The sequence below is a fragment of the Stigmatopora argus genome, chromosome 8 (genome assembly GCF_051989625.1).
Source record: "Stigmatopora argus isolate UIUO_Sarg chromosome 8, RoL_Sarg_1.0, whole genome shotgun sequence".
NCBI lineage: Eukaryota > Metazoa > Chordata > Actinopteri > Syngnathiformes > Syngnathidae > Stigmatopora > Stigmatopora argus.
The window spans coordinates 6569834-6583882 of NC_135394.1; the positions used below are offsets into that span (position 1 = coordinate 6569834).

Consider the following 14049-nt stretch of genomic DNA (forward strand, 5'->3'; position numbering starts at 1 on the left):
ATACAGTGACTCATTGAATTGAATTGAATGCTTTTATTGTCATTATACAAGTATAATGAGATTTAAAGCTTTCACCACATAGTGCACAAATAACAACAGACAGATAAATAAATAGTCAATAAATAAGAAATTAATAAATAAGTAATCCAAGCAAGGTCAGCAGAGTGAAGCGGGCTTATCAGAAATACAAAGAGTAGCTCTTACTGTGGGCCACTGCATTTCTTTTTTTCAGGTTGTAACATAAATCAAGTCATGTGCTTCTTGTTTCCTAGTAAAAAAACATTTGCATTGACATTTTAGATTTTCCTACTTAATACACTACATTCATTCATTGGAATGAGAAGGATAGTACAACAAAATGGACAGACTCTTGCAATGTATCAAAACAGTAATCCAAATAAAACCCAGTTGACCTGTGCAGCCTTTTGAATTGTCACAATTTTCCCCTGTTCACACGCCATTGGGAGACCCATGACAGCCCAGGTGAATTCCCCCACTTAAACAAAAACCCAATACACAGACAACCACTCAGGCATGCATCCCCCACTTAAAAAAACCCAAATACACAGACAACCACTCGCGCATGCACCCCCCATGCCTAAGTGTACATCGAGTCATTCAGTTATTTAATGGGCGTTGCATGAATGTGTAAATATGTCAGGAGGATTTGGGAGATTTCCTGTTTTGGCCCATGTACCTCATATGCTTCCTGGCAAGGGTCTCATGTCATTGTCATTGGGACTGGTGATCAACATGCTATTTTCCAAAAAGCTAAGATAATAGTAGGTATACAATAAATGATATGATAGAATAAAATATGGATCCCATTGCAATCAGACATTTGACATTATGATGCATAGTCAAAATATTGTATTGATGTTTTTTTATTCTTTCTACAAAACACTATGCTTTTTTAATAAGATGTCAAATTTACATAATCCCTTATATTTCTGAAAGAAATGTGACCATAGCAAACATCACAAAAAAAACATGTATTAGCTTTAAAGTTAAAGAAAATCCTGTGAAATGTTAAGTATTTTAAAATTAGTACTGTGTACACTTGTGGTTTGGGGGGGTTTCATGTACATAAATCCCATCCAAGAAAAAGAAAATGTTGATCTGTCTTTTGCCCTCACAAATGCATACACATCCACATGCATGGTGGGAGAAGAGTGGTCACGTTCCATTAATCCATAGCATGCAGTGGGGATTGATCAATTAGCCCTCCTTAAAGGTGTAGCTCAGCCTGATCAATAGCACTGATCACCAGGCAAGGGTTTTTCATTAAGAGGACCTGAGCTGCATGAGTGGACTCTATTAGCATAGATCACACGGGCTGTGAGGAATGCCAAGGCTGGGCCAAGATAGCCTTCCGTACAACCGAATGAATGACAAAGAATTCCATAGTTAATAAAATTTATTTAGAACATAAATTCGATGAAAAAAATCAATGACTGAATTTGCACTCAATATTCCAAGACAATTTTATGCTCCTGACTTTGGGAACCATTTTCAGATTTTGCTTGTTTGATCAGAACCAGCAGACCACCCTGTGGAACTTCTATTTAGAAAAAACTATGGTGCACCAATATCCAGAATTAATTTTAAAATTAAAAATAGTGCTAGACAGTACACATGTTTGGTTAGAAAGATAGATTGACCGCAGTTAGTTTTATCAATTAATGATTTTTTCTAAGAAAAAGGCATTCTAAGACAACACAAGACAATAACCATTTTCTTATCATTTTCCACAAAAGTAGAAGGCAAACACTGAGTGATCCAACTAAAACCTGTATACAGTATATGTGTCTCTATGTATTTTAAGTAATAATTCAATGATATTACCAATTTCGTCATACGCAGTTATCTGGGTATGATGAGAATTAGGCTTTTGTCAAGTCAATGATGATGACAAAGCCCATGTCCGATTATTATTATTATTATTATTATATAAATGGTGGTGCTGCCCCTAACCCTAACCCCATATTATGAATATTTTTTATTAAGTGCAATAGCATTTTCTTTCAATTACCAGCACAGTTATCATTATGTCGTACAGCCACCGCTTGACATCCCATCTTTAAAAATAGTACAAATCTGTATGCTTTATATTCAATATTAATTGGTTAATTTAGATTATATTTAAAATTAGTTGTATTGCGTTTTTTGTGCAGTAGGTTGTCTCTAATGTATTATTTGCTACTCCAAATGTCCTTTGTTTTTCCTTTTTGTTGTTAGTTACCTGAAAACAACGGATATTGCTCAGTAGTGATATTTTAGAACCCATGGGATAGGCCACAGCTTAAAACAGAAAACATCCACTGACAAGCTCACCTTTCTCACCCTCTCCTAACATCCACTGGGGCTGATGGCCATTGTTTCACTTAAACAATCCACAATGAATTAAAAATTGGCTATGCTTTGTTCAGTGAGGCTGATGCATACTGCTGTCACAGAACCTGTCGTTAATGTGCCATCACTGCATTTCACATCCTCGGCCGGCACAGTCAGAGCTTCCTCCATCTGTGTGTGTCCGTGTAGTTGTGTGTGTGTGTGTCATTGCATGTTAGGGTGTGTGGGGGATAGAGGTAATGACATGGTTACTCTAGAAGTGCAAGAGATGCGCAGAATGAAAAATAGAGGAGGTTGTTTGGTAGGTCAAGCGTGTGCGTGCCCATTTTTTTTTAAATAGGAAGGGAGTTGGTCACAGATATTTCGAAGCAGACAGGAAGAGATCATCCTGCTTTTGCCGTGGCTTGATTTTCATGTCTCTTGGACAAAATAAAATATTCAGGCAACTGCTAACTTGTTTGGTTACGAGCACATACATCTTATGTCTAGTGTCCATCTAAATATACAGTGGACCACCATTAAAAAGAACAAAGCCTGACAGCAAATTTGACACCCCCCACCAAAATTGATATTATTTGTGATAAAATTAAGGGTTTATATTATTACAGTTGTTAAGATCAAAATATATAGACTATTTACAATGACATAGAAATCTCAAATGATTATGATATTATAAACACTACACAGGTTGATATATAAGATAAAAAAATGTAACTTTCATTGTATCAGTTCTTTATTAGTATTTCGAACTCTCATTATTGAACACTTATATAGTCATTTATGTCACATGTTCATAGATTTGGATAAAATGTCCCAAAAATGAACTATTTCTCCAAGTTGACACACAATGGAACTTGTCAGATGGATGCCTCGTTGGGATGTGCATCAGAAGAGTGATATTTCCGTGCAGCGTGTGCTCTAGGTGGGTGGGTTTGGCTGATGTGAATGGACAGATGACACCCACATCCACCTCAACTGGGGAGAGGAAGTCACTATCAGAGCACAACAGGAAAGCGAGAGAGAAAACAAGTGACTTTTTCGACATTAAATCACTTCCGCTTTGGCCTACTTCCTTTTCCATCCTAAACTTCTTCCTCCTCTCAGCTCGGTCCAAACCACCCTTTAAGTGCAATTGATTTAGCTGTCTGATCTTTTAGTTGAATTTTGCTATTTCCTTTTCGTTTCCTCAGTCCTGTTGAATCTTGGTTCCCATTCGCTAGGATGTGGATAAATACAGATCAGTTGAACATTTGGTACTGCGTCACACAAAGTGATTTAAAAGATTCTAGGAAGCTTTTTGTTTTGAAAATCAGGTGCATTTGCTTGATCCTTTTTACACAAACGTGTTTGGTCTTAAATGAAGAGAGAAAAGAAGAGCCAACAACTCCAGAGAAAAAGCTCCAATTATGGAGGTTTTTTTAAATCATAATTGCGCTTTTGACGTGACGTCTTTTGCACACTTTTGTCACAATCATAAAATATAGGTAGAGTGAAAACACAGCTTTCTTCCTGTAAGCATTTTCTTGTTTATGGGCATAATCAGTCCAGAAGGAGTTGTCAGCGTTCATTCATCTTTTCCTCTTCCATACTGCGTATCCTTTGTATGGGTCGCGCAGTTGCTGCAGCCTATCCCAGCTGACTGGCGAAAGGCAGAATACTCCCTAGACTGGTCATCAGTCAGCCGTAGGGCATACAGAGAGACAGACGACCATTCGCACTCACAATCATACCGCCATCAGTGGGAATTCATTCATTAACTCACAACGAGCACTGCTTTTATAAATAAACGATACCAGAATCTGCTGTTGTACATCATTGCAGTTTTTGGGGCCTGATTATTTTAGCCATCTGCCATTCCAATACTTTTTTTTCGCTCCTTTTTTCTCTTCTGAAATTCCCACAAATTGGCTATGACCTAGACAGGTTTGCAATGAGATGCTTTACCCATGTCTATAAAGACCGTCTTAGGTACCTGCTGTCTGCCATTCCAAATTCATCCATCTTTGTCTGTTATTGATTGGACTAGTGTCCAGTGCCTCAGTGTCCATACACTGGTATCACGCAGCCTCTATTTCCCCTCCTTCATGTCCCTCACCTTACATCAGATCTGTAGCTAGCCTGTTGGTTTCTTGTATTCCCACTAAGAAGGCTTGTCAAACATCAGCTAGTATAAGCACAGTGAATAGATTTTCCTTCCTCTGTCCATCAGGTTTCGCACGAATGATGAATGGTTGAAATACTCTCAAGGTTCATTGTAAAGCACTTTTTTCTAGACTTTCTGTCCTTTTCTATCAAAGGCATTTAAAACAATATTTTATTGATGGAGAAAAAAGTGCAATGTTACAAGCTCTTCTATCTCAATTTACTTCTTTTTATTTATTTTTTTATGCATGTTCAAGACAGCAAAAAAATTCAACCTAATTTTTAAAACCAGAAATCATAGTCGCTTAAAGATGCTGTGCACCTGTGGATGACCTAGTGATTGACCCAAACATATGCTTGAGGGATGTAACTCCCTGATACTCCCAGTGGTCCAAACTCATGTTTATCATAGCTATGCTTGAGTCTGTGATGTTAGTGTTTACAGCTGACATCGGAAATGGACCTTCCCTCTTTAGAATCCTCAATATTTCACAGAAAGGGCTGCTGTCCCGTGAGGGGTATGGCAGACTAAATAATCACACAGAATTTGGACGCAGCTGTTGGCATGTGAAGCCCTGTGAACAGTTGGACATGGTGCTCTGAAAGATATAAGCGTAGCAAAGCAGCCATAGAAGAGGGAAAGGATGAAAGCAGCAACATTCAGACATATTTTGAATTGATCCCACCACAAGATGCATTGTTCAACAACCTCCATAAATACATCAATAAGTGGACGCACACTGAAGATGACTGACACAAAATTGAAGATGAAGCTTTTGTTCGTGCCATATCTTTGGAATGTAATTTGCTGCACATATCTTACAGGTTATGTGCTCTGGCATAGATAAATTGTGGAACGCAACATAGTGTTGCATAAACAAAATGTTTGCGCCAAGAAAAAATCTCAACAAACTAAGAAGCGAATATAAATGAATAAGTGGTTTTCAAATTGTAATGTATGATTTTGACCTCGTTGACTGTTGGATTTGTCACAGTCCTAAACTATAGTATATCAGTTCTCATGTGTTGATTAAATATTATAATAAGACACATAATAATAAATGTTGGTGAACAGCACCATTTTTAATCTCAGTAGGATCAACATCAGAAATCGAACTTCTTGAGCCCCCAACTCTTTACAGCAATATGAATGGCAACTTAGTAAAATGTTTAATAGCAATAGTAAGTCTAGCCAATCTAAGGTCAAGGATCAGACTTGCATTCGTCATTTTTTTCCATACATAATTGTAACCTGATCTTGTTCAAACTATCAAGGATTAATGTTAATTTAGGTTCAAAAAGCCCATGAAACTGAACCAGCTCAGGGCATAATTCATAATGGTTTGTGATTTGATCTTTTGTGAGTGCTCTACTGACTGAAATCTTGAAACAATTTTCCAATCACATTGACTACACACTGTCATCAGCAGCATTTTTCTCATTTATTTTCAGATGCTGTAAATCACCTATCATTTGAGAGACAAGGTGCAGTTCAGTCCGTTCATTGAATGTCATAAGTAAAATTAATTTGGACTCTTATTTAACTATTATTTTAGGTAGTCATGAAAAGCACAACAATGAATACACCTTTATCCCTTTCTTTAGGCATAGTTTTTAGATACTGTAAATGTATGGAAGTGGCAAGGGCCATGTGTGTCTTATGGCTGATTGTCCAACTCTGTGTTGATTACTCTGCTCTCCAACAGCAGGTCACACAGATCAAGGTTGCTGGTGTTCCTATGGGACTTGAAATGTTCCTGTTTTATGGGAGGGGTCCTGAGACCATCACACATCTCCAGTTCATTCTGTTGATTTGTCCCCCTTGTGTGTTCATTCACTTTGGAATGAAAGAACAGGCTATAACCTCAGACATTATAGTACTAGAAGATTTTAAGAGTTGAAGAAATACACTTCATATTTATTTGACTAGTCAAATTAGATAACTGCTGGATGAGTTAAAAATTAGTTTAATTTAGTTTAGGTTTTTTAAATTCAATATTACTTGTGACTCTTTCAACCATAGGAACTGTGAGCTCGGTTTTAATGGACAGCAACCATGCTTTTTGGTGACAATACGACACAATTGTAATTTCGTGCCACTGCAGCTCATGCCGCGCCTCACGTGTTTTGGGATTTAGTAAAAAGAGTCTGCTCCACTAAAGGCGAACTGGCACAGCGAAGGTGTGACCTTGCAGTCACGCCAGGGGAAAAAGAAAATTTAATGGATAAAAGGAAGGCTTTTAATATGCCGCTAAAAAGATGAGCTAGTTTTCGACACAAGATAGACTGCTAGTCAAATATGCAGTTCACCTGTCATGTGAGCATGACGTCAATCGGTTCCATAAATATGCCAACAAGGGTGCATCGAACCGTATATATCATTGTGGAAATAAAATCATTCAACACCAAGTTTTCCAATTGCCAAGTGCCCATTTCACGGATCAGATTCTTCATGCCAAATTAATGTGATCTGCCAGGTAGATCTTTTCCTTTACTTCCTCATATGAAGCATGTGTTACTTCTTGGAGTACTTACATAGAACCTTTAATATGTACAACCTGTGCTGTGCCCAGAGTTCTTGATGTTGGGCCACATTCACCTTTTTACAAACAAATTCATACACCAATAGTGGTGCTATCATGCAATCTGTGTGCGGTCGATTGGTCGTTGGTCTTTTGGTCGTCGTCTTTTGGTCGCCGGTCTTTTGGTCGCGGTCTTTTGGTCGCAGTCTTTTGGTCGCCCCGACCGCGACAAAGGGCGACCAAAAGACCGGCGACCAAAAGACCGAAGACAAAACAAGGTAAAACAACACGGTCTACGTACGCATCAATAAAAGCCAATGATGATTCACTGAGCTGACGTGTGAGTGTATAAGAGTTTGTATGTACATGCGTTGTCCCTTTAAGAAGCTAAGTCAGGGTCTTAACAAGTTCTCCAACAAAAAACAATAAAAGTCCGGGAAATTTGGAGCTTTTCTTTAGCCTAATAATTAATATGGCATTAAGTATGACTAAATAGTAATTTGCAGTTTGTATTTAGGGAATTTGAGCAACGATTTAAATGGTAATTATCACTTACCTTCCGGGCGACCAAAAGACCGTCAACCAATCGACCGTGTACCCATGCAATCTGCTGCAAAGCCCATGGGGGCAATCTAGAGTGCAGTATCTTGTCCAAGGACACTTTGACAGTGGACAGTCTTAGCTGGAATCAGACCAGTCACTGAATGGCCGTGCACCAGGCTTGGCTGGACGGACACGTGCTGCGTAGCGACACCCAGGTCTTCGAAGACCTGTCTGTCAAAGTCTAAAACGCATATAGCGTGGTTTGCATTGGCATAAAATCCACATATGTTACATTCCACACAGAAGCTCAAAGACACAAAGGACAAAAGTAGAGCTCTTGATCACAGGATTGTGTGTCAGACGTGCGAACCAGCCATCTGCCGGACCCACACGATATATATTTGGTTGAGTAAATTACAGGTTAAAAATTTTCTAAGTCTACAAGTGAAATGAATGGAAGAAATGTTTGTCAGGCCCATAACATTTTCTACAGCTTTATATATTTGTGTTGCTTTAATCTTCAACATATTTGTGCCTAACAAGTACATGTAATTTTGCAAATGTTCACTTACTGAGAATTGAAGAAATCATGATGGTGTTTGTATAGTGGCATTCAAGTTGTTTTCTTAGAAGAGCGGCAGACCCCTTTGTTGATCCCACAGATAGGGATTTTATTTCTGACACTGTCGAGGCAAAGGTCAAGATTCTATATGTCGTCAAGTATTCACCTTCGCCACTCAACTGAGCTCTGGCAAGAAGATTAGGTCTTTGTGGCTTGCTCTCTGTCTATACTGGGTTAATTTTTTTTCACAATGGAGACAAGCAAACACAGTGGTAGTGCCGGAAAGTTTGTGTGTGTGTGTGCCTTTCTGTTTTTAAAAGACATTGGTACAACCGTTTTAACAGAGCAACTCCTATTGAATTAGATGTTCTAACCCCCTGCTTGCTAAATGGATTTCTGAAGTGGCTGTAGTTGGAGGCTTTCAATTGGATGCAACCTTGAGTCCTTTTTTTATGAGCTCGGTAGGATTTAAGTGCCGGTATAACATGAGCACTGAATGTGTGCTCCTCATTTTTTGAAATTGAAAAATCTCTAAAGGCTCACCCCATTGTGTAGGCAGTTAATGGAATGCTGGCAGCGAGGTTCAGGTGCTTAAAAGTTGTATTTTTTTCTCCCTCTATCGCTCCCCTTTTAATTACTTATAAAGGATAATCATCAGGAAAAACGCATCATAATGCTGTAGGCTTCCTTTTTATGCACAATGATGTATAATGCATGCTTTGAAATGAAACGGTAGCGGCCTTCAAACCATTCCATTTTCAAACCTTTGTGTGTTTGTTTAGCATGCTGCAGTGATGAGTTTGCATAATAATGCCGAGTGTTACCATTAACAATGCTTGTCTATTCGTTTAATCTTTACATGTGTAAAGTTTGTCCATCAGGTCAGCAAATAATAGGAACAACTGTGGCTATTAGTGATTTGAAAGTTGGCTAATTGCCTCTCTGAAGACTTCTGCTGCATCTGTTTACTCTCGGTGAGCCCCCATCAGTTTTAACATGGAGAGAGATTAGTGAATTTATTGCATATATTGATGGATCACAAATTGTATGATATTAATCTTTTGTCTGAAAACTATGCCCAATATTGCATTATGACAATGTGATTTTTTTCTCTAATTATTTGCAAATTTATGACAATTAATTGACTAAAGCTCTCCTATTTGACCTGTTGGAACTTAAGTAATACTACAAAGAACAGCAAGTGACAAGGAAGTGATGGTCACACAGAACAGAACTCCACTTGCCACACAAAAAATGCTCGCAGCACACATTACTTTCCGTAAGTGTTCTAACAAATTACCCAAGAACCTTTGCAAGCGGAAAAGACCAATAAGAATAGTCAATACAAACATTTAATACAATAAAAATAGAGAATAAAAGGCTGACTAGGTGCACAGTATGATAATATAACACATTCAGCTAATGTTACATGACACATAAACACAAGCAGTTGCCTTCACTATGTGCATTTGTAGAGCTTCCAGAATTTAAAAGCTTCACCTAACACAGGCAGACACAACTTGGGGCTGTTTGTGTGATGGGAAGGAAAGCCTGTTTAGAAATTGACAGTATTACATCTCTGTGTGTTTGTGTATGTGCATGTAAGAGTTGGGCGTCATGTTGCTTTTGGCAAGTTATTTATGTGCGGGTTTTTTTCCGCCCTTGCTATCTGTGTGGTTATCTTTGGAATTGGTTGGTCTAGAGATTATGACCACCTTTGGGGACACACAGAGCATGCATTTCTGAATATTTTCACCTGAGGCTGCACTTGTTAGAGTCTGCAGATAAATGTATATACATTATTTATACAAATTCAGGGTGAGTGAAGGCAGGCAGGTTGGAAACATTTATGGAGGAAGAGGTCTGACAATGCATGCCCACTCAATCCATTTGTGAAATTAAAAATGGGATAAAATAACAAATACATAAACAATAAAAAGCAAAAATACCAATAAAAGACATTTTATGTATATGATGCAAATTAGTGACCTAAGTTTACCTACAGTACTTTTCTACATTGTCAGCACAATATATATTTATTCAAATTGTGTTTGCCAAACTGTACGTTTACATTATTTGAGCCTACCTCTTGTATTCTGTTTAAATGTTCCTACCTCCTTCCTCACAGGATCTCCCACCCGCACAAGTTAAATCTTCACCAGCTGGTGGTAGTCATCACGTCTCCTTGGAGCTGGAGTTTACTGCGCCTTGCTTCTCATCTTAGAAGACCTTTACCCTCATCACAGAAAGGCCCAACTACTCTAATGAGAAGCTCCAATTTTAAATTGGAAATCGTGTGTGTGTGTGTGTGTGTGTGTGTGTTTAAATGTGATCAATGCTCCTTTTATTATGGCCTAACCTTTACTTGAGGTCTAACAATATACAGCATATATTTTTCCAGAACCATCATGTTCCAGTGACTGCGGCAGTGGTGGACCGTCAGGGCCTGCAATGCCTTCTCTGCTGGCCTAAAAAAAATATCAGAATCACAGACTGATGTTAATTATATTTTGACCATGTATACTTATTAAACAATTCCCAATTGTCTGTCAGATTTCTTTCATTGCTTTTCCCCTGGTTGCGCTGCTTCCAGATGTGCGTTTTCATATGTAAGCATTTCACATTTCAGCCATTATTTGTTGACAGGGTCAGAAATCTACCTGGAGGACTTCACAATCAGTTCTGCATGCCCTGCAGCATAAAATAAGCGTGGATAAAAACTTGCTTTAACCAATCAGCTTTCGAGTCGGCGACATCAGGCGTAGGGATATGTCATCGCTTTCACAAACTCTGATTGGCTAGTGATAGAGAGGACTAGTTAGACCAGGGGTAGGGAACCTATGGCTCGGGAGCCACATATGGCTCTTTTGATGGGTGCATATGGCTCTCCACTAACCTGTGAGGTAAACTATGGCAACTGCTGGTGAGAAAGTGCAGGAATATGAGCGTTACATTGGTATTATGCTATTGACACTACCCCAGCGCCTTATAATCATTTTTTTTTCATTACACTCTTTTGCATGGATTTTCTCATTGACACTCATTGATTAGCAACAATGTAACAATGTTGTCAAAAGAATTCAGAGACTTTTTGTACTTTAAAAGTGGTGAAGTGACTAAAAAAGGCACACATTTTCATGTATGTTGACTTTTAAATTCGGAGCATGGCTCTCAAGGATTAACATTTAAAAAATATGAATTGTTTATGGCTCTTTCCATCAAAAAGGTTCCCGACCCCTGAGTTAGACCAACCAAACTATCTGTAGTGAGCTGCACCAGCAAATATATTGTTGTTTTTATTTAATAGCGGATGAGAAGAAAAGGATATGGTTTCAGGTTTAAATACACGTTATCATGAAAACAATCTATTTTCGTGTCTATTTGTAATGCGCATGACCGATGTCAGAGTTCAACTGGCTGACGTCAACCTTCAAAATGGCGGATGAGGCAGCATTCAGTAAGGCAGTGGACTGCACAGAGGCCAGAAGTGACGATTTGCCGAAGAAATACCTGATAAAGCTCTCACAGGACAATGCAGCGCATTCGGTACGTTGTCATTTGGGGATTCCGAAGCCCCAGTTTTAAGTTTAAGGGTGCTTTTTGACGAGAGAATGCCTCGTTCGCGTGATGTAGCCGCACGTGGATGCAGACAGAAAAATGTTTGCTAACAAATTGGCTACATCGCGTTACTTATAACTCTTTATGTTTAAAATGCAATCATTACATTGTGTGTTTCAGTTCCTCAACGAACACAGACCTCTGGGAAACATCAACAATGTGGCTAAAACGGCCAAAAAGGAGCAGTTTGTCGACGCCATAGCGAGCTGTTTCTCAGCAAAGTGAGTCATTTTCTCGTTTCTCTATCCGTGTAATAATTAAAAGTCGGCGTTCAGTATTCGATGATTTGCTCAATTAGCTTGTTCTTTTTATTATGATACATTCATTCTTTTATGAAAACATTAACTGGTCTTGTGTTGCTTTTAATAGCGAGAACTTGTGTGCATAACTCTCACCCACACAAGTGCCATCAATTGAGTTCTAAGGAATAAACAGTACACTTATAGAATATACGTATGCCTTTACCCTGGGCTTGTTTTCTCTTCACGTTCTTAAAGGAAGACCTCATGGTTCGGACCTTTTCATTTTTAGTTTTAAATGTGGTTTGGACAAAACCTAAGTTAGACATTCAACAATAGTGCAGGGCTCATTTTTGATTCAAGTTTAAACATACGGTCAAATGACCATTTCCCCCCTCTCCGTTTATGAAGAGAAAAATGGAAGCAATGATGACTTTTTTAAAAATGAATAGATTTGAAAAACTCATCCAGGATGAAATAACATTGGTCATTTGTGCATCAAAATGGTTAAATAAACAATTGCATAACCATGCTGTGGTGTTTTGTAGAGGTCTAAAGCCATGGAAACTTGAAGAGATGACCATGCAGGTGAAAGCTGTCAAAGACCAAAGAAGTCAAGGCAGAAGTTGTGGATGAGGTAGGACCCAAGTGTTTCAGGTTATTATTTAATTTGTTATTTTCATAATGTGTATGTAATAAACCTACTTCTCTTCAAGGTCCACCCAATCAACGCTAAAGAAAGGTGACATTAGAGAATGGCACAGTATTTGACACCAACATCCCCTCCGGTACTTGTCATTATAGAGCAGGGGTATCCAACTGTGGTCCTCGAGGGCCCCTGTCCAGTATGCTTTCCATGTCTCCCACCACATCTGAATCAAATGAGCATTTGATTTAGGTGTGATGGTGGAGTACATGGAAAATAGACTGGATTAGGGGCCCTCGAGGACTGCAGCTGGAGATCAGTTATAAAAACTCGTATCATTTTTTAGTCTCTCTGCCTCCACAGTGGACAAAAAGGACATCGAGGGGTATGTCTAATATTTTTATTTTTTTCCTCCTGTGGCTTTAATGTTGCTTGTCTTCTTTTGCAGTGGGATGAAGGCCTGCTGATGATGTGCAAAGGGCCTTCCTGGTGAGTATCATTTTGATGTTGATAGGAAAAAACCTAACTTGGTAGCTTTTTTGTCAACATTGTTTGATTTAACCATTCCCAGTCTATTTTTTCTTTTAATTGTTGGACTTGGTGTATGGGTCCCTTAACTTTTTTTTTTCCTTCCAGAATTCTTCGTCCATTTACCGATGGAATGTTATCAAATTGTATATATTGGTATAGCCACGGAAACTGGAAGAGATGACCATGCAGGTGAAAGCTGTCAAAGCAGAAGTTGTGGATGAGGTAGGACCCAAGTGTTTGAAGTTATTATTTAATTTGTTATTTTCATAATGTGTATGTAATAAACCTGCTTCTCTTTAAGGTCCACCCAAGTTTACCTAATCAACGCTAAAGAAAGGCACAGTATTTGACACCAACATCCCCTCTGGTACTTGTCATTATAGAGCCGGGGTATCCAACTGTGGTCCTTGAGGGCCCCTGTCCAGTATGCTTTCCATATCTCCCACCACATGATCATTTGATTTAGGTGTGATGGTGGAGTACATGGAAAATAGACTGGATTAGGGGCCCTTGGGGACTGCAGCTGGAGATCCCTGTTATAAAGACTTGTACCATTTTTTAGTCTCTGCCTCCACAGTGGATAAAAAGGACATCGAGGGGTATGTCTAATATTTTTATTTTTTTCCTCCTGTGGCTTTAGCAGTGGGATGAAGGCCTGGTGATGATGTGCAAAGGAGAGAAGAAACCATGGGAAGGGCCTTCCTGGTGAGTATCCTTTTGATGTTGATAGGAAAAAACCTAATTTAGTAGCTTTTTTTTGGTCAACATTGTTTGATAACTATTCCCAGTCTATTTTTTCCTTCCAGAATTCCACGTCCATTTACCGATGAACAACTGCACGACTTATGTGAACCATCTCAGCTTTTGTTGAAAAATAAATGTTATCAAATTGTA

General features: G+C 38.7%; 2 protein-coding genes across 6 annotated transcripts in view; both read left to right on the forward strand.

Moving 5' to 3' along the window:
- Nucleotides 1-10668, forward strand: part of LOC144078756 (adhesion G protein-coupled receptor D2) — a 59565-nt gene extending 48897 nt beyond the window's left edge. For both annotated transcript variants that reach the window (XM_077607082.1, XM_077607081.1), the window contains exon 24: nt 10250-10668. In XM_077607082.1, the coding sequence (XP_077463208.1) occupies nt 10250-10345 (96 nt within the window). In that variant the 3' untranslated portion in view covers nt 10346-10668. The remainder of the gene's footprint in view (nt 1-10249) is intronic.
- Nucleotides 10669-11404: 736 nt separating this feature from the next.
- Nucleotides 11405-14049, forward strand: LOC144078758 (peptidyl-prolyl cis-trans isomerase FKBP3-like). Of its 4 annotated transcripts, XM_077607088.1 has the most exons (10): nt 11405-11667; nt 11860-11960; nt 12527-12615; nt 12695-12766; nt 12971-13009; nt 13073-13113; nt 13261-13377; nt 13457-13522; nt 13796-13860; nt 13962-14049. In XM_077607088.1, the coding sequence occupies exons 1-3, from the start codon at nt 11521-11523 to the stop codon at nt 12612-12614; spliced, it is 336 nt and encodes a 111-aa protein (XP_077463214.1). In that variant the 5' UTR covers nt 11405-11520; the 3' UTR covers nt 12615; nt 12695-12766; nt 12971-13009; nt 13073-13113; nt 13261-13377; nt 13457-13522; nt 13796-13860; nt 13962-14049. The 4 variants fall into 4 exon arrangements, with proteins under 4 accessions (XP_077463214.1, XP_077463212.1, XP_077463213.1 ...); XM_077607086.1 differs by having other exon boundaries at nt 12971-13113; XM_077607087.1 differs by having other exon boundaries at nt 11407-11667; nt 12695-13009.

Bases quoted from the DNA above. Each gene is read 5' to 3' on its own strand.
- LOC144078758 (XM_077607086.1), top strand. From the start codon at position 11,521: ATGTCAGAGTTCAACTGGCTGACGTCAACCTTCAAAATGGCGGATGAG. The intron at 11,668-11,859 runs GTACGTTGTCAT...TGTGTGTTTCAG, and splicing joins AGGACAATGCAGCGCATTCG to TTCCTCAACGAACACAGACC. The intron at 11,961-12,526 runs GTGAGTCATTTT...GGTGTTTTGTAG, and splicing joins GCGAGCTGTTTCTCAGCAAA to AGGTCTAAAGCCATGGAAAC.